Source organism: Tasmannia lanceolata, unplaced genomic scaffold (genome assembly GCF_043159265.1).
Source record: "Tasmannia lanceolata isolate RefF3 unplaced genomic scaffold, GAP_Taslan_0.1 ptg000018l, whole genome shotgun sequence".
In the NCBI taxonomy this organism is placed as follows: domain Eukaryota; kingdom Viridiplantae; phylum Streptophyta; class Magnoliopsida; order Canellales; family Winteraceae; genus Tasmannia; species Tasmannia lanceolata.
This window is the reverse complement of record NW_027518695.1, coordinates 59634439-59653419: the sequence shown is the minus strand read 5'-3', so window position 1 is coordinate 59653419 and position 18981 is coordinate 59634439. Positions and strand designations below refer to the sequence as shown.

The 18981-nt window shown below is 36.7% G+C and overlaps 1 protein-coding gene across 4 annotated transcripts in view; it reads right to left on the bottom strand.

Annotated features, from left to right (window-relative positions):
* Positions 1–13545, bottom strand: part of LOC143850736 (putative disease resistance protein RGA3) — a 57501-nt gene extending 43956 nt beyond the window's left edge. For 2 of the 4 annotated variants that reach the window (XM_077359971.1, XM_077359972.1), the window contains exons 1-2: positions 9541–13545; positions 6461–6558 (exon numbers count right to left, since the gene is read on the bottom strand). In XM_077359971.1, coding sequence (XP_077216086.1) covers positions 9558–13370 — 3813 coding nt within the window. In that variant the 5' untranslated portion in view covers positions 13371–13545 and the 3' untranslated portion in view covers positions 6461–6558; positions 9541–9557. Of the gene's footprint in view, positions 1–4145; positions 4437–5588; positions 5718–6460; positions 6559–9540 lie in introns of those variants that run through there. The other 2 variants (XM_077359974.1, XM_077359973.1) reach the window with 2 other exon arrangements.
* Between the last annotated feature and the right edge of the window lie 5436 nt (positions 13546–18981).

The window sequence follows — 18981 nt, the reverse complement described above, 5'->3', positions numbered from 1 at the left end:
CAGTTCTTGATTACCTATTTTATTGAACATGTTTTCTTGCAGCTAAAAAATGCAGTTAATGATTTTGGGAATTTTTATTTTAAATTCCTGCATGAATTTCTATGATTTTGGGAATCAAATAAAGCAAACTTTCAAGTATCTACACAAGGGCTGAGATCAGTGAACAAATGTGGAAAGTGGGACGATCAGTCCCTTCCAATGTAGCTTGATTTTTATCTGTTGTCGTGGAAGATAAATTCTGTTTTTGAATATGAAGTGATCATGTTATAGTCTTCCTTCCAAAAGGAAAATTAGATAATTAGAACCCAAGGTTCTGATTCCAACAATACAAAAATAATAAATTGCCACAATGATATCCTTGTTGGGTAAGCTAGAAAGTCATATCCGTGAACAAAAATTTTGGGAATTTAAAGGTTTGAACGATGGAAAACTTCTCTTATTAAAATTGTGTAGTCTCTGCTTCAAGAAATTTTTTTCTAGGCTGAATATGGAAGAACCATGATAAAAAAAATAAAAAAAAATTCCCTCAGCTTCTGCAAGATGATCAGTTTGGTTATTATTGGATGGGGTGGCAGATAGTTTAGGCTCAAGCAAAATTCAAAACACCTTGGCACATGATTTCACAAGCATATTAGTCATTGGACTGAAATCCCAAGATAGAACCATATTATGGATCCCAATATGAAATGCAGTGATTCCAACCAAGAGGCTTGAAAACATATTCAATATGTTGAAACTATCTAAAATGAGTTAGAGTTTATATGAAACTACACAACACGTTGATTCTAACATAATATAATTTCTTAAATAGGCTTCCAGCTGTAAATGCTTTCAGAGAATAGATAAAAGGTTAACTTCTTGTTGTCTCTCTTGTCGTATTGATTCTGATTCTGTATATTTTTTCTAACATGATGTTGAAGAAGCTTTTCCTAATTTTATCACATTTAGTCCAAAGTAGCAAGAATTTTGAATAATCTCAATGAATGGATAAAGGTATTCAAAAGGGATGGAGAAGTGGAAACATACGTAAAACGTAGGAATCATTCATTATTTGGTAGAGCTAAACTAAAGAGTATATGAGACTTTGTAATAAAATAGAGAAATTTGAGTTTAGTAAAAAATTGCAACTAAGAAAGAATCAAAGAAGCATTTTAAGTCAACATGTGTGCATGTTAAGCTCTTATTTAGAGAGAAAAGAAGTCAATATCTGGGTGTGCCTGTGTTTTTAACTCTTGATTATTTAGCCAAAAAAGGCAATGTTTGTGTGAGAATGAGAGAGGTCATTTTAAGTCAACATGTGTGTACGCTTTTAATTCTTACTTATTCAGAAAGAAAAGAAGTCAATATGCATGTGTGCGCCTCTGTTTTTACTATTGCTTATTTAGCAAAAAAGGGCAATGTGTGTGTGAGAAAGGGAGAGAGGTGCATGCAAGATGGAAAATTACCAATGCTGAGTTCTAACAGAAGTTTGTGTAATAAATGCAACAGAGAAACCTCTCATAGCATTTCATCTTATTATGACTTATGAGTATAGAGAATGTAACCAGTTGCAAACGAAATCATAAGTCAAATACCATTTAAAGCAAACCAACACTAAGAAAGGAAGAAGAATTGAGAAGTTGAATGTCTGAAATTTCAGCTACATGATCAAATATATGAAATATACCAAGAAATGATGACAAGGAACAGCCAGTGATTAATAAGGTCAATAAAAATCATGGTGGCTGGTTTAATTTTGTAAGTTAACTGTGCATAGACCTTACTTTCATACATTGATCAAATTCTCAAGTAATTTATACAAAGATTTTTCTTCTTTTTTCAGGATAAGCTGGAAATTATTGAAAAAGGATAACAACAAAAAATAAAACAAACACTCTACCAACGGAAAAAGCTCGTAATGGTAAAAAACAAAAAAACAAATCTCATAAGAAGTAACCATAGAATCCAAAACAGAGCATAAATTCAACGAAGTATACAATGTAAATTGGTCCAAATTAGGGTTCCTCTTTTCCTCAAATGAGTAATAATCAATGGTAGATTAGGCAAGATTAAGATGATTTTTTTTTTTAGATTTAATGAGAAAATCTGGTAATTTTTGGGTCAGAGAAGAAATTGGTGCAATTTTCGCTGGTTTTATATTTTACATTTTTCATGGACAAGTATCCTTTCTTTATGCACCTGAAATTCAAGTAAAATTAATTATTTCCTTTGTTTTGTAAGAACAAGAAAGTGAAAAAATGAGGAAGTGAAAGTAGATACAGAGACTGTGTAAGTTTACTTTTCTTTAAAAATAAATAATGGAGTGAAAACCATTCATAAAATTATTAAAGGCCAAGAGGAGAGACATAAATGTACCTTCAGCAGAGTTGCCTTTAAATCAGCTTGTGATTTATCCATATTTGGGTGCTGTGTGAGATGTTGGGAGGTGAGGTTCTTCAGCATCCCCTTGGGAAGGGATTTGAGATTATGACATGAGCGAATAGCGAGTTTTATAAGCATGGTAGGAAGCAGTTCTCCTGGTAAGGACACAAGTTGCAGACAGTCATGAATTTTCAAATATTGGATGGAGGTGAGGTTGTTGGGCAAGATCTCGATATTATCAACTACAAGGTGTGTAAGCTTGTTGAGCATCCCCTCTGGCAATGACTTTATTTGAGGACACTTTTTAATTTCCAATCGGTGAAGTTTTGTGATGCCTCATCAAGGGATTTGAGATTATCGCAACTGAAAATATCGAGAGATGTAAGCGTAGCAGGTAGCCTCTCCAATGACTCCAGTTGTGGACGCTCAGCAATATGCAATTGATTGAAGGATGTGAGGTTGAGCAAATCATTGGACAGGGACATGAGATTACCACAACTGATGGTCTTGAGAGATAAGTGTGGTGGTTTGTAAAGCAATAAAAAAAATGTGTGCAATCTCTTCGATTCATGAAAGGTCTCAAAAATTTGTGAGAAGTCATCGTGGGGCCACATCACTGAGGAATGCAACATTTGCAAGGGTATTGCAGGAGTTAATGTCCTCCATTCTAACATATTCATTGCCAGAAATGGATTGTGCAAGGTCATGAATCAAGTCATGCATCTTGTAACATGATCCGTACTTTTCAGCATAATATTGAAAGGACCTCCACGTCAATTCATCAAAATACTTGGAACCTATATCTTACAATCACTTCCTTCCTTCAGGTTGGATAAATCCTTTTGCAATCCATAGCTGGATTAGAGTGTCCTTCTCAAACTTATAATCCTTTGGATATAAAGAACAGTACACAAAGCATTGTTTCAGACATGCAGGTAAGTTATCATATCTAACTTTTAGAATTGGAATAATATTCTTTTCCATCTCTGATATTTCCCACATGTCACTTTTAAGTATATTCTTCCACCTGTTCTCATTAGTGTTTGGGCGTAAGAGACCTCCCAGAGCTTCCATTGCCAAAGGCAAGCCTTTGCACTTTTTTCCAATGTCTTTACCAATTGCTATTAAGGTTGGAGGTACATCTGAGCTTCCCACTGTGAATGCTCATTGTGTAAATAAGGACCAGCTATCATCCTCCGCTAAGCCATCCAAATTATAGGCATGCATTGTGCCCATGATACCTGAAACTTCCGGACAAATCCGTAGGGAAAAGTACCAAAATCCGTAGGCAATGGTTTTTCCCTACGAATTTTAGCTTGCACAACTTCCGTAGGCTAGGTGAGGGTAGGGAAAGCCTTTTCCCTGCGGAAGTTAATAAATACTGTAGGTAAATTGTACTTTTCCCTACGGCTTTTTCCGTAGGCATAGATCACATTTCCCTACAGAATTTCAAAAACATCCGTAGGGAAAATTGTGCTTTTCCCCACAAAATTTCCAAAAAAAATCCGTAGGGACAGCCTTGTCTCTACGGAATTTCAAAATAATCAGTAGGGAAATGTTCTTTTCCCTACAGAATTTCAAAAAAAAAAAAAAAAAGCCGTAGGGAAAATGTGCTTTTCCCTACTGAATTTCAACAATAAATCCGTAGGGATATCCTTTCCTATCTTTTTAATCCATTAAATATCATTCTTTGTGACCTAGTGGATCTGTACATTCACAGACATTATATATAACATCAAAATTTCCGCAGTTATAACATCCACTTTCCCCCAAATATACAAATATATAAAAACTTAACTATTTTAATTGAATATTTTTAAAATTACAAAAATTCATTAATAACAAAAGTCTCGATATTGTTCCCTCAACTGAACTTGACAAAATACAGCATTGTTAAATATTCATCATCTAATGATTTATATAACACCATCTTCATCATGTCCTCATCATCTCCTCGATCCTCATCATCAATTACTCCAGAACTCCATGTGATTTTCAGTTGAATGTTGGACTCTTTGAGATGGATGGCTGTGCAGGCACTGAACCTCTTTAGGAGCAACGGTAAGTGACATATCCTGCCAAACAAAAAGTTAAAAAGAATGAAGTTCTTAGCTGATTCTCCGCAAAAATTATATATACAAGAATACACGGCATACATTACGCTTTCAGAATGAGTGATCTTCAAAATGAATGATACGGAAACAACTACAACATATAGTAGAAAAAATGCATGCATTGCACATTTATATGATCACAAGAAACACAAGTAATATTAAAAACATCAATGGCCATATTTACAAAAGAGACACATTGGGTAGATTATATGTTTTGTTTTATGTAATGCAAGAGTCAAGAAATAGGCTCATTCAATTCATCTCCCTTATATATCACATCAAAATATACATTGAAACTAAGCTAAGTCCAAGTATCCCATATTGATGATGATACATTGACTTGCCAGCTAAGAAGTGAAGCTATGTGCTGGTCCGCTAAGTCCAATAATCGCATCAGTCATTGCAGAAGAGACTAAAACTTGACCTTGCTGACCATATGCACACCTATAAATGAATATTGCAAACTAATACATGAATTAACTTTCATTTAATGATCCATGGAGGAGCTATTATCTGAATATTCCATCGCATAGTCGCCTTGACAAGAGACAATATCCATGATTCTGATTTCTTTGAAATTTGAACTCAAAGAATCCCTCGCGGTCACTATTTTCCCTTTGGTATGCCTTTAAAGAGGATGTGGTCCCTACATAAATTGTCTCCATTAGAGTATGAGTGATGTTTTTTTTTTTTTTTTCTGAAACCAATTATCGCAAGAAGACCATGTCTACATTTTACCTGTCAACTCAGACAAGCGAGAGACGAAGTAAACAATACTTGTACATGCCTAACAAAACAAGCAAGACAGACCATGCATATCCAGAGTGTACACAGGGACCTATAAAAAAGGATAAGGCTGATAAATTGGTTCAAATGTGGCCATCATTCTTCTCACTATCAAAGATTATCATGCTTGCAACAAAGCAATCGTGGAATTAAATCTTAGAGAGTGTGATATCACATATTGAGTGCTGGTTCATCATTGACACCATTAGACACCATGGTGTCCCGATGGACAAAAAAAATAATGTTTACGAGTTTGACCACCTGAACTTTAATTAAATGAAGAAATTGGAATTTGATAAGAATCTTGAACTGCCAATTAGAGAGTACCTTGGCACAGCTAGTGCATGCAGCGTCACACTACATCCACGTTAAATCACTCCCATGACCCATGTCGATATGATAAGGCCTTGGGGGATTCCCAACAACAATGGAGACACAATACAGTCTGTATAGCATCTAAGACAATAACACTTCAGTTAGAAATAGGAAATGACAGCAAGCATGTTACATAGCTTTCAAAAAGTGTAATTGCAAGCACAAAATCATCTAGAGTGCAGTAGAATAACTACATATAACTAAATAATATTAGAAGACACTATATCATAAACTATAAATGGAGGAATGTGAAGTACCAGAGTGAATAGATTCAGTTATAGAAACAGATGTCTGTCAGATGAGCTCTTAGCTTAAAGAATATATCCGAGCATTATAATAGTAACAAAATTCATATCACCTTCTAGTATGAGGATTACTCAAGAAATAAATATGTAATGAAACAAGGAAACTTTTTATTTTTTTTCTCAAAAGGCTGACATTTCGGTGCCACTTTTACTAACCACAAACCTAAACCTCATGAACTTGACATATTCTGGTAGAAAGAACTATGAGGGTCAAGAAAAATGAAAGAGAAGAATAATTGTGAAAACATTATTCGGCTCACACGGATCATTCATATACCACAAACCAGCGGGCGACATGGCATTGCGAATGTTCTAAACAACATTAAGAGGCATTGTGAACTATATCAAACAGAGAAGCAGAATTGATGTCCTTAACAATGTAAAAAATACCAGTTAACTGAAAATTAATAAGAGCTATATGCTACGGCTGTGTAGTTCTCATTATTGGCTAATAGCATGAAGAATGTCAAATAAACCATGATCAAACGTGATGCAGTTCCAAAGGCTTTCACGTTTTACCTGTTGAGAAAGAATTCGGAGGGCCTGAACCCTCTTGAAACCCTCTGCCAGATTCTTGCTAGGAAATAGGTCTTCCAAAGAACAAAATCATTGAAAATCTGCAAAAGGACACATACATATAATAAGATAAAACGATTTACGTTGTAAATAAAACATCATCAGTAACCAAAAGGATAAGTGGATCAAAATTAAATACCTCGTCTGAAACGGAAAATTAATTTTAGAAAACTCAAATTTAAAGAGATAGAGAGAAATTGAGGTTTACTATTCTTTAGTCCCAACTGATACTTTTGACTAACCTCGGTGAATGGATAAAGCCATCCAAAAATCATGGAGAAGGGGAAACATATGGAAACAGGTAGGGATCATTCTTTTTTTTTTTAAAGGTAAGCTAGGATATAACCTCCAACTTCTTTATCATTCTTTATTTGGTAGGCCTAAACTAAAAGAGTAGGTGAGATTTTGAAATAAATTGGAGAAACTTTAGGGCAGTAAAAAGTAGCAACTAAGAAAGGTCCAATAAAGCATTTTAAGTTAACATGTATGTTTGTGTGTGTGCGCTTTTAACTATTTCTTATTTAACAAAAAAGAAGTCAATATGCCAGTGTGTTTGTGTGTCTGTATTTTTATTTTTCCTTATTTAGCAAAAAAAATCAATGTGTGTGTGTGCGTGTGTGAGGAAAAGGGAGAGATAGAGAAAGAGGTACATGCAAGTTGGAAAATTAATTAAATGTTGATGCTAAGTTCTAATAGAAGTTGGTGTAACAAATGCAAAAGAGAAACCTTTAGACACCACTCCATCTTCTTATAAGCATATGGAATGTAACTATTTGCAAACTAAATCACCAATAAAAAAGATACAAAGAAATGATGACAAGTAACGACCAATGAATAGAAAGTTCAATAAAAATCCATGCTGGCTTGTTTGACATTGTTAAAGTTAACTGTGCATAGATCTTAGTTACACACATTGATCAAATTCTTAATACAGACAGTTCTTTTCTTCTTGAGAGACTGAAACTAATTGAAAAAGAAGAACAGAGAAAAATAAAACAAATACTGCACCAAGGGAAAAAGCCACTAAAGGAAAAGAAAAGGAAATCCCATAAGAACCAAAGCAGCCAGAACAGTGCTTAAATTCAGCGATGGGTACTCAGTAAATTCATCCCAGTTGGATTCTTTTTGTTACAAAAAAGGTAACAATTTATTGTAGACTACTAGGTAAGTAAATTTGAAAATAAATGGCGAAGAATGTACGAACCACTCTTTTAGCATCATCATCTAATGTCAGATTTGATTTTAGATAAGAAAAATTCAACACAAACATACAAAAAAGAAAAACATTTAACCTACTTCGAACCTTGTAAGATAGAATTTTGTAAGGGCATCTAAAATTTCTTGGAGTAGATTTTTTTCCAGCATCATGTTGTTCCATCCTAATCCATAGAACTAGAACAAAGAGCATTCTACTAGCATCAAATCAACTAATTTCGAATTTGATTTTAGATTAAAATATCTCAACCTAGACATACCGCATTTAAATCTCCTTTGAACTATGTAAAACATAATTTTGTTTTAGAACTGCAATTTTTTTGAGTTTATGTGTTTGCCAGCATCATGGTGTTCCATACTAGGCTAAAAAACAAGAATAGAGAGTTTCGAATTTTCTGTTTACTGACTGTAAGTAATAGAAGTATGCATCTTTATCAATGCATTCATTTTTTATTCTCTTTTGAGGTTCTTAAGCATTACTAATTTGAATGTTAGGCATGTATGTGGTCCTTGTCTTGTCTCTTGAGATTTTACGTGCACTAATGGGGCTCCCACATTTTATTGATCAAGAATTTCAAAAGTTTCTACTGCATGAACGCTTAGGTACATTCAACAGCTGTTGTCAGATCAAACTGGAGTAAAAGAAGTGTAAATGAAAAAGTCTTCGAATATACACAAAACCAAAATGCATAAATGATAATTGTATCTGTCAGGATCAACAAATAGCGAAGTCTGATGATATCCCTACAAATTAGCAGATGGAGGTTGTCTTTGGTGACTGATTTAGCACCTCCTAATCTTAAAATACTTATGCATTAGTGAAACTAACTTAATTAGAAGTAAGAAATATAACCCAAACGTGTGGTGATTGAAGTGTATCTATTTTCTTAGAAAATAAGAAATAAAAAAAAAGAAAATTAGAAAAAATTGAGCACATGCAACATAATGGGCTTTAAACCATTTTTGTGTACTGTTACAAAAAATAAGAAGAAAAGGGGCTGAGATATTAGTAAATAATTTGAGATTTAATGAGAAAATCAGTTAATGTTTGGGTTGGAGAAGAAAGTCATTGGATTTTTGCTTTGTCTTATTGTTTTCATTTTTCATGGATAGGTGCACTTTCTTTATGAACTTGAAATTCCAATAAAATGTGTGTGTGTGTGTGTGTGAGGGGTAGATTCAAGATGAAAAATTAACATAGTTTTGATGCTCAGTTCTAACAGAAGTTTAGGGAATGTAATCAATTGCAAATGAAATCATCAATCAAATAACATTTAAAGCAAACCAATGCTAAATAAAAAGAAAGAAGATTTGAAGAGTTGCTACAAGATCAATTAATATGAATGATACCATAGAGTTCAAAACAGAGCATAAATTCAATGAAGCATGTAAGGTAAATTCATCCTGGTTAGGGTTCCTTTTGTCTTAAACAAGTCATAATCTACTCTATGGCAAGACTAAGACAAGAAATTTTGAGATATAATGAAAAATTAAAGAACCTGAAAAAAAAATCTCTTTATGAGCCTGGAATTCCAGTAAAATTAACTGTTTCCTTCGTTTTGTTTTGAAAGAGAGAAAATGAGGAAATGAAAAGAGAGAGAGAGAAATTGAGGTTTACTATTCTTTAAAATAAATAATGGATTGAAATCTATTCATATGATTAATAAAATCCAAGAGCCCTAATTTGGGATTGAACCTCTAACTCAATGGTTAAGGCTTTTTCAACAACCTGGAGGTCGGAGGTTCAATCCCATCTTACATACCAAAAATAAATAAAACAAAAGCCAAGAGGAGAGACAGTCGTGTACCTTCTCCAGAGTAGTCCTCAAACCCTCGAGTTATTTATACATATGATGGGGATGTGTGAGATATTGGGCCAATATTGGCCTCCGTTCTTTTGACACTGTTTCTCTACTTCCGGACAGCCATAAATATATAATTCCTGAAGCGTGGTGGGCAGCCCTTCCTCCGGCAAGGAAAGGAGTTCAGGACAAGAATGAATGGTCAATTTTTTGAGGGAGGTGAGGTTCTTCAACATCCCCCTGGGCAGGGATTTCAGATTATTACACGAATAGATCTCGAGGGTTTTAAGTGTGGGGGGCAGTAGCATGCTTGGAGAGAATTCGATTTGTGAACAATGAGAAATATCCAAGGTTTGGAGGGATGTAAGGTTTTTAGAAAAGATCTCAACATTATCAACTTCGAGATATGTAACCATGTCGAGCATTCCCTCTGGAAACTGCGGCATTAGAGGGCACTTTTTAATTGTCATTGTACGGAGGCCGATGATGTTTGGCAATGACTCTAGTTGTGGACAGTTATAAATATATAATTCTTCGAGGGAGGTGAGGTTATTACGCATCCCCTTGGATAGGGATTTGAGATTAGGACAGTCGGAGATCCTGAGAAATGTAAGCGCGGTGGGTAACTCCTCCTCGCCTGCCAATGACTCCAATTGCGGACAATTTCTAATTGCCAAGACTTTGAGGGATGTAAGGTTGTTGAAAATCCCCTTGGACATGGATTTAAGATTAGAACATGAGAATATCGTAAGGGATTGAAGAGTGACGGGCAGTTCCTCCTCTGGCAAGAATGGGCATTGAGTAACCAAGTGCAGACGTTGGAGGGAACTCAGTTTTCCTAGCCCCCTTGTAGGCGTACACTTGAGGCTATCACAACCGTTGGATATATTGAGAGATCTAAGCGTGATGGGAAGGCCCTCCTCGTCGTCTCCCAATGACTCGAGTTTAGGACACCGGTGGATTTGTAAATATTGGAGAGAAGGAAGGTCATGCAACCCGACCTCCTTTGGCCAAGACACCAACTCATTACATCCAGTGACATGCAATTTCTCAAGTACGGTTAAGGGTTGAAGAAATCCAGGGGGTAAGGATATCAAGCCTTTAATAGAGCTAATTTGTAATGACTTTAGAGTAGTGAGGCAAGGAACCGAGGCCGTTACCATCTCATTACAGTTTCTTAATTCCAAATTATTAATGGATGGGAGGTGGGGAAATCTCTGCAGCTTAGGACAATTTGATATTTTTAGTGTACCAAGGCATGGCATGTCCCCTTCCCTTGCTCCACACCATTCCTCCAAATTCGGCATGTCTACAAGCTCTAACTCCTCCAATGATGGAAAACCCTTAATAACCTTATTGGACCCACCAATAAACTCACCTTCAATATGTTTCAATCCATCCATTCCATTAATCTGGAGCTTCTTGAGGAAAGGTAGCTGCCCAAGGCGTGGAAGCTGTTGGCAATTCAAACATTGAACGAGACTAACAGTGTTCAGATTCGTCAAATTACCGCTCATCATCCACCTGGGGAAACTAACACCACCATATGATAAAATCTTTAGGGTTTTAAGGTTGGAGTGAGGTTCGAGGGCTTCAAGTACCTCCTCATCAACTGCAACACCTCGTGGATTATTATTTCCCCATTCCAACGTCAACTTATCAAGGTACTCTTTCTTCTTCAAATTGGCTTCCTTGCCTTCCTTCCCATCAATCACATTCTCTAAATTTGAAATGTGAATAGTTTCCCTCAACTCTGTCAAGTTCTTTAACTCCCTTATTCCACATCCACTTTCTTTGCCCACAACAAATGTAGTCAGTGTTTGAAGACTTATTAATTTCCCAAGTTCTGGCGGCGTATGAATCTTACAACCCCTAAAAGCAAGATGCCGTAAGTTAATTAGGTTGCTGGTGGACTTTGGTAGCTCACCAAGTTGCCCGCAATAGCAAAGTCTCAGTGTTTGCAAATTATAGAGGCTAGCTATTGATTCTGGCAAGGTTGCAATATTTGTATGAGAGAGATCAAGGTACTTCAAATATTTTAATTCGATAATAGAATCTGGCAAATCTCTTACACAAGCATCACCCAAATCTAACACCCGTAAGCATCTCAATTTTAGGAAGAAATCATGAGCAACTTGCTTAGTGAGTGTTTCGTACCTTGGCGGTAGCAGAAATGTGCGCAACCTCTCAGATTCATGAAAGGACTCAAAAATTCCTGAGTGTTCATTGCGTTGCCATACTGATGCATGACGAACCTTTGCAGCGATATTCCAAGAGTCGGCGCTATTCTTTATTCTGAAGTATTCGTCACCAGAAACGGAATGTGCAAGGTCATGATTTAAGTCATGCATCTTGTAGCGTGATCTGTAGAACCGTTCAAAATATTGAAAGAAGGACCTTGACATCAACTCATCAAAATACTCGAAACCTATGTCTTCCAATCGCTTCCTTCCTTCAGGTTGGATAAATCCTTCTGCAATCCAAAGTTGGATTAGAGTGTCCTTGTCAAATTCATAATCCTTTGGAAACAGGGAGCAATACACAAAGCATTGTTTCAGACATGCAGGCAAGTGATCGTAGCTAAATTTTAGTAATGGAATAATATCATTTCTCATCTTTGATATTTCCCACATTTCACTTTCAAGGATATTCTTCCACTCTTTCTCATCCGTATTTGAACGTAAGAGACCTCCAAAAGCTTCTATTGCCAAAGGCAACCCATTGCACTTTTTCACGATCTGCTTTCCAATTGCTACTAAGTTTGGAGGTACATCTGAGCTTCCCACTATGAATGCCCGTCGTGTAAACAAGGACCAGCTGTCATCCTCATCTAAACAACCCAAATTATAAGCGGGAATAGTGCCCATGATTCTTGAAACCTCTGAACTTCTAGTAGTTATTATAATTCTACTTCCGTTTGCCCCAAAACTGAATGGGGACTGTAGCCTCTGCCAGTCATTAGGATTGTCATGCCATAAATCATCTAGGACGAGTAAAAATCTCTCGCCACTCAATTCTTCCTTGAGGCTAACTTGAAGTGGGTCGAATTCGTTAAGATCACAACGTTTCTTTGTCACTGATTCCATAATTGCTTTTGTTATTCTACACATATCAAACTCTTCAGAGACGCAGACCCATCCTCGAACTGGAAAATGATCCCCCACCCGTTTATCATTGTAAAGAAACTGGGCAAGAGTTGTCTTTCCAAGGCCCCCAATGCCGACAATCGGAATAACAGATATATCCTTGGATGATGACGATGATGCAGATTCATCCAGTAGCAATTTTACTATCTTCTCTTTATCGTTATCCCGACCGAATACATTTGATTCGTTTATTAAGGAGCTAGTCACCGATTGCCTTTTTATTTCACGCCGCCTCCCTGCATCTCCTTGTTTCAGATGAAAGTGATGCCTATCCTGTCCAATCTTATCCAATCTCTCCCGAATTTCTTTTATCTTATGTCCTATCTCATGTCGAAACTTAACTGGGTTGGAAGTAAAACAAGAGAAGCATAAGCTGCGCACCTGCTTCATGTTACTGGTCTGCATATTTCCTTCCAATTTTGATCGGAGCACTTCAGTTGTAAACTCGTCCACTACATCATCTGCATCGTAAGCAACACCCTTAAGCTTCCGAAGCCAATCTTTCACTGCATTACTGCTTACTTGCTGTTCTTCAGCATCTTGAAGCACAGCTTGAATTGCAGATAATGTGCTGGATAGGTTTTCGACCTCTTCATCAACACCCCATAGTAATGTAATCTCTTGTATGACTGAATCCATCAATTTGCCAACGATTGTTTTAACAAGAGGAGACAGTAATAGATCTTCCATACCTTCTTCCTGTATTGGAGATAAAAACCAAAGAAAGCAGCAACGAGCTAACAAATTGTGCTTCAGAAAAAGCAAGATTAGATCACTATGAACTCAAAACGCCTCTGTTTTTTTTTAGCACAGAGAGCCTCTTGCGGTGGGGAAAAACAAGTAATGGATCATTCTTTTGACGTAAAATGGGTGTAAAACAAATTTTACACAGGAAGAAAAGTAAGTTTGATTGTGACTGCCACACCAAAAAGAAAAAGATGCAATAATTCATCTTTGATCTAAACCGTTGGGCCTTGCTTTGGATCTCCATGCCCCAAAATTATTGCAAATCGTCGATTCTTAACATCACGTGGACTGGTATGAAATGGATGGGTCCCATAAGTAAAAGATGGGACCCATAATGCTCTAGGGATCTCATAGTCAATTGATCTGAACCGTTCACTTGATCGACCTTGCTTTGGATCTGCTCTACATGCCCCAAAATTCATACAAATCTTTCCATCTTGACCTCACATAGACTGTCAAAAATAGCCAGACCCATCAAATTCATGCTAATCGTCCATCTCAAATCGAATTGGGCCCATTTAAGCATTAGCTAATGTCATTGTTCCATGTGGCTGACAAGGAGCATCAAACAAACTTTAAGAAAAGCAAAGTTTGATTGTGAACACTCCACTAAAGTCAAAGATGCAATAATTCGTCTCCCCATTGACGTGATCAAGGCAACGAGCACCACGCATTAGAAAAAAAGCTAAGGTGGAGGGCTCACTCGACGAAAGATTAAAAAATCAAGTCCTCATACGTGACCTGATTTTGATTATAATATGTATCCAAAGTCTACAAGGGCAGTTGGGACATACGGAAAAGCTTTTAAATATAAAAAAAACAAAAAAAATTCAATGCTTACCAAACACGTCCTAAATTTCCATTCATCCCAACATGTCCTAAATTTTCAACAGAAGCAAAGAAGATTTCAAATTTTACAAAACAAAATCATGGAAAATGAGTATCCAAAGTCTACAAGGGCAGTTGGGACATACGGAAAAGCTTTTAATGTAATCTCTTGTATGATTGAATCCATCAATTTGGCAACGATTGTATCAACAAGAGAAGACAGTAATAGATCTGCCATACCTTCTTCCTGTATTGGAGAGAAAAACCAAAGAAAGCAGCAATGAACTAACGAATTGTGCTTCAAAAAAAGCAAGATTAGATCACTATGAACTCCAAACACCTCTGTTTTTTAGCACAGAGAGCCTCTTGCAGTGGGGAAAAACATGTAATGGATCATTCTTTTGACGTAAAATGGGTGTAAAACAAATTTTACACTGGAAGAAAAGTAAGTTTGATTGTGAGTGCCAAACCAAAAAGAAAAAGATGCAATAATTCGTCTTTGAGATTTATGAGGCCTTGCTTTGGATCTCCATGCTCTGATGGGATCATACTAGTCGTCCATCTCAAATCGATAGTATAGCACCAGTGGAGAGATTTTTACTAATCAAATGGGGCCTATTTAAGCACTAGTTAATGTCATTGTTCCATGTGGCCGACAAGGAGCATCAAACAATACCAACCCACATTAAAAACACAAAGTTTGATTGTGCCAACACTCCATTAAAAGCAACACCCCATTCACGTGCTCAAGCCAGCTAGCACCACACATTAGAAAAAACCTAAGGTGGAGGGCTCACTTGAAGAGAGATTAAAAAAAAAATCTTAGTACGAGTTTCATCCTTTGCCAATATTAAATAACTAGGCAAAACTTGGATCAATACTGGAATCAAATGGAGAAAATCCAAGAACGAGTTTAGAACTCTAAGAAAATAGCTCCTCTACAACATGATAATGGAATCTCTTGTATGATTGACATCACATAGACCGTCAAAAATAGCGGGATGCATCAAATGAATGGCTCTGATTAGTTAATGATGGGACCCATACTGTCATTCATTTGTTGGGGAGATTTTTACTATCAAATGGGGCCCATTTAAGCACTAGTTAATGTTATTGTTCCGTGTGGCCGACAAGGAGAATCAAACAATAGCAACCCACTTTAAGAAAAGTAAAGTTTGATTGGGCCACTTTAAGAATCAAAGATGAAATAATTCGTCTACCCCACTCACGTGCTCAAGCCAACGAGCACCACACGTTAGAAAAAAGCCAGGGTGGCTTGAAGAGAGAAAAAATCTTCGTATGAGTTTCATCGCTGGTCAAAAAAATTAACTGGGCAAAACTTAGATAATACTTGAATCAAATGGATAAGCTCCAAAAACAAGATTAGAATTCGGATAATTGCTACTCTACATCATGATAATGTTTACCCTCTTTTTCTTTTCTTTTTTAAAGAAAATCAATCATATTTAGGGATTTCCAAGAAAAGCTAAGTCGTCGATTTTTTAGGCCTTAATCTTAATGTTTGGCATGGGCATAGTTTTAACCGAAATTTTTGAAATTTCGAAAATTTTTATTTTTTTTTAAAGTTTGATTGGGAATGATGCTCTCTCTCTCTCTCTCTCTCTCTTACTTTTTTCTCTATCTATATATTGGTAATGACACATCCTACCAGTACTCCACTTGGTTGACAAGCGATAACTACCTACCAAGATTCTATGAGGTAAGTTCCAGGTAAATCCAAGGCTCTCCTCCTCCTTATTGACTACTTACACCACTGATCTACTAGGTAATTGCCAGCAACCAAACAGAGTCCTTCTTGTAGAGTTGAAAAGTGGTGTGTACTTACGGTCATGGCCGACAAGGAGCATCACACTATAGTAACCAACTTAATGAAAAGCAAGCTTGATTGTGCCCACATTATATAAAAGACAGAAGCGATAATTATTCTTCATGATTTACGTGTTCTAGCCACTGAGGCACCACACATTAGAAAAAAGTATTGATCGATTGAGAAGCTCCAAAACAAGATTAGAACTCTAAGGCTCAATTTTGTATTTTGAGAACCGATTGTGAGTCCAAAACTGATTATTGGACTCAAATTCATGTTTAATTTTTAGTCCATTAATCAGTTTTGGACCCACAATCAGTACTCAAAATCCAATACAAACAGGGCATAATCAATTTTGGGTGCTAATCCAATACAAACAGGGCATAATCCAATACAAACAGGGGATTTTGAGAATTGATTGACTCCAAAAACTTATTATTGGACTCAGAATGGAGTTAAGATTTTAGTTCGATAAGCAATTTTGGACTCGGTCAATTCTCAAAATCCAAAACAAAAGGTGCCTAAACTATTGATTTCATAGGCCTTAATCTTATGGACAAGATGTGTAGTTTGCAAACCTAGAGTTAAGAGAAAGAAATTGCTAGACGGTCTCTCTTAGGCTCTTTTTTAATGTGCAACGTTCATATGATAGGATCCATTGATCTGACCTACTAAAAAGTTGTTGATTGGGATGTTTGTTCAGCACGAGGCTAGGACCGCGTATGCCAACTAGACATATCGTTCAGGTTCACATAGTGGCAACCGAAGGCACAAGAGTCATTTCGTACCTCTTCCAGAAGAAAATCATAGAACCCGTGCCCTAATAGGAAGCCTAGCTGGCGGCGAGGATAAGTAAGGAAACCGACTTCTTAGTCAAGTAGGCCAATCACAAGGACTCCATTAAAGCTAAGTTTTCCAAACTAACAGGGACTAGTCTACCAAAGGGGGACCAAACTCCAAAGTATGCATCACACTACCGCACCATTTGTTTCTCTTCAAGCTCTCCCTGCCTTTAGCGTTTAATTTATACTGTTTGGTACTCCATTCTGACTTGAGCATTGGAGTGTGCCCCCATGTCCAAACACCGGGCCCTTTAACGAATTCTCAGTGTTCGCAAGTCATCCTAAACAGCCAAGCTCATCTACAATGCCCAACCTAGGCTGAAGTCCAGATTTCAGCATCAACCAGGACCAATAGATAGATTGTTTTGATCACCGAATGGTTGGACAACCCACTTTTAATATACCTTTTCCACTGGTGTTTTGCCTTGAAAAAAATCTACTCGTAAAATATCACATTTTAAGGTTTATTTGCATTTTTTTCCCCTGAGACAACTTGCAAACCGCACATTTGAGAGTTTCTATATGATGCATAGACAAACCATTTAAAGAAAAATTATGAGGCAGTGAAGTGGAACCCGTTCAATGATCCAAATAATTTATTTGTTAGGCCTAGTTGCGATGGAGCATGCATCAAATTCTACTTACGCCGAAAAATTCTCATACTCCAATGGGGTTGTTAGTGGGCAGTGAAAAACCAAAGAAGCAACAAATTATGTTCTCACATGGGAAGGTTAGAATCGCGCAATAAGAGTTGATTTTGTTGCATGGCCTAGCCATAACAAGGGCCAGATCCCATCCAGAGTAGGCCCCTCACAGTTTATAAATCGGGGTGTATCAATTGATACATTGACATATATATATGCAACGACATACCTTTGATATGGATATATTGATGAAGGTGTTAAAAATTATGTCGTTACACATATCATTGTCAATCTAATATATTGCATTTATATGAGACGTTTCAATTTATGTATTTGAGATTTACAAAACGATAAAAAAGTGTATTAGATATTTGAGATGCACTTCTACTTACAATAGGTTTCACATATTGGCCCCAGTTTACTGCCATGTAGCCTTTACAAGTAACCCTAATTCACTATCTCATTTGACCATCACAAGTAGGCTCCACTAATACAATCATATCGGCTCACAAGTAAAGCCCTATTATAATATCATGTGAGCCCGCAAGTAAAACTACATAAATTTTAAGTTTCATACACTAATTTGTTTATATAGACAAATTTGACATCAGGTTTCATCATTTTCAGTCTTCGTTCATGGACCACCAGACTCATCATCCACCTATTCGACGAGTAGCTACAAGAGATGATGTATTCTCTCAGGTTATGGGAGAGGAGAGACATGGCCGAGTATGGAGCCGTATAGAGTGCTAGAGAAAGACTGCAGAAGCTCAAAAGACAAATGAACTAGAATAGCAGCGCACAGATGCAAGAACAATAGGCAATATTCTGTTGAATTTTTGGGGTAACAATCAGTTAATATTTTAATTATATTTAGTGTGATTAAGTTTAAAATTTGTTATTTTACATATTAATTAATGCATCTATCTTATTAGGGATTTTCTAGGGGCCATTACAAAAGGCATTTCGCGGACTGGCTGTTGCATGAGAGAGGCACCACATAGGCTCTCTTTTCTTCTTATTCATTTAATTCATCCTACGTAGTCGCTCTCTCATGCAACACCCTGTCCATGAAATGCCATATGCGATTGTCCTTAGGAAATCCCTTCTTATTATATGTTAAGTTCCGAACGCTGCTACTCGATGGTTAGATGCACCACTCTCCTCTACAAGTCATGCAGTTCCCTCCCCCATCGAGGTATATATGTTGATATATTCACCAAGAATAATGTCAGCACTTGACAGGTATGATTAGTTATCTTAAATAACTATCATCATATACCCTCAATTGCTCAGGTTGTTGTGATGGGCCTCACACGACATGATGTGGAAGTGGCACACAATATTTTCTTTAGACAGAAGATCCAATGGCAGAAGTTGGGGGCACACCATTCGGACACGGATTCTGTGTA